This window comes from Galeopterus variegatus, unplaced genomic scaffold, assembly GCF_000696425.1.
Source record: "Galeopterus variegatus unplaced genomic scaffold, G_variegatus-3.0.2 Scaffold47918, whole genome shotgun sequence".
Taxonomy (NCBI): domain Eukaryota; kingdom Metazoa; phylum Chordata; class Mammalia; order Dermoptera; family Cynocephalidae; genus Galeopterus; species Galeopterus variegatus.
The window spans coordinates 1-1,836 of NW_007774029.1; the positions used below are offsets into that span (position 1 = coordinate 1).

Sequence of the window (1,836 nt, forward strand, 5' to 3'; positions counted from 1 at the left end):
AAAACGCAAATAGGATAGTGATGCATGTTATCATTTTCAGCAAAATCTTTGTAAATTTGTGTGTAATAATTGCAGATGGGGACAGTAGCCTCGCATGTGTACACTTCCACAAAATCATGTAAATGAGGACTCTACCAGGGACAATTACTCCTTTTAGACAAGAGCGCATTTCATTTCCCTAGGTTGTGTTTATTTAACTCATACGACACGAGAAACTCCTCCAGTAGAGTCGACTGGGTTTGATAAGGGGAATAAGCATAAAACAAAACAAAACAAAAGAAGAAAAACCCGAAAAACACATCCAAGGTTTTTAAACTGCTAGGGAACTCATGGTGGCGCTGTTGACTAAGAAGGCGAATTAAATCACAGGCATTGTGCATACTCTGTGAAGTACGGATTCAGTACGGTGAGCCAGGGCAGATTTTTTTAAGCAAGCAGATCTGAACCTCTAGAAAGGATTATTCCTAAACCGTCTCCAAAGGTTGAGGGGACAAAAATCTTTGATTTTCCCAGCGCTGTCTGAGGCTCAGCTTGGCGACATTCCCTAGAAGAACATGGCAGAAAATGCAATGGAGGCCGGAGGGGAGCGCTTTTTTAAACAAAGGCAAGTCCTGCTTCTCTTTGTTTTTCTGGGTGGGTCTCTGGCTGGGTCCGAGTTGAAACGTTATTCTGTGGCTGAGGAAAAAGAGAGGGGCTTTTTAATAGCCAACCTAGCAAAGGATCTGGGGCTTAGGGTAGGGGAGCTATCTGCGAGGGGGGCCCAAGTTGTGTCCAAAGGGAACAAACAGCATTTTCAGCTCAATCATCAGACCGGTGATTTGCTCCTGAATGAGAAATTGGACCGGGAGGAGCTATGCGGCCCCACAGAACCATGTATGCTGCACTTTCAGATATTACTGCAGAACCCTTTACAGTTTATTACAAATGAGCTACAGGTCATAGATGTAAATGACCATTCCCCGGTATTCTTTGAAGATAAAATGCAGCTGAAAATCGTAGAAAGCACCCCGCCAGGAACAGTAATTCCTTTGGGAAGTGCTGAGGACTTGGATGTGGGAAGAAATAGTCTCCAAAACTACACGATCGCTCCAAATTCCCATTTCCACGTACTGACACGCAGTCGTAGGGATGGAAGGAAGTACCCAGAGCTAGTGCTGGATAAAGCGCTGGATCGGGAGGAGCAGCCAGAACTGGTTTTAACGCTCACGGCGCTGGATGGCGGCTCTCCACCACAGTCTGGGACAGCCCAGATTCACATCCTGGTCTTAGACATAAACGACAACGCCCCAGAATTTGCACAGTCGCTCTATGAGGTTCAAATTCTAGAGAACAGCCCCATTAACTCTGCCATTGTTACTGTCTCAGCTTCTGATTTAGATACAGGAAATTTTGGGGCAATATCATACGCATTTTTTCATGCTTCTGAAGAAATTATCAAAACTTTTCAACTAAATCCAATTACTGGTGAAATGCAACTAGTCAAATATTTGAATTTTGAAGCGATTAATACTTATGAAGTCGACATCGAAGCCAAAGATGGCGGAGGCCTGTCGGGAAAATCTACAGTCATAGTTCAGGTGGTTGACGTGAACGACAACCCACCAGAACTGACTTTGTCGTCAGTTAACAGCCCTATCCCTGAGAACACTGGAGAGACTGTAGTGGCTGTCTTCAGTGTTTCTGATCTGGACTCTGGAGACAATGGAAAAGTGATGTGTTCCATCCAAGACAATCTCCCCTTCCTCCTGAAACCATCTGTAGAGAATTTTTACACTCTAATGTCAGAAGGACCGCTGGACAGAGAAAGCCAAGCCGAATACAACATCACCATCACCG

General features: G+C 44.7%; 1 protein-coding gene across 1 annotated transcript; it reads left to right on the plus strand.

The window, feature by feature from the left end:
• Nucleotides 1–423: 423 nt before the first annotated feature.
• Nucleotides 424–1,835, plus strand: LOC103584245 (protocadherin beta-3; the record flags this gene model as incomplete). Its single annotated transcript, XM_008565318.1, has 1 exon — nucleotides 424–1,835. A coding segment is annotated over exon 1 (1,281 nt), but the record flags the coding sequence as incomplete, so codon positions are not given.
• Nucleotide 1,836: the final 1 nt, after the last annotated feature.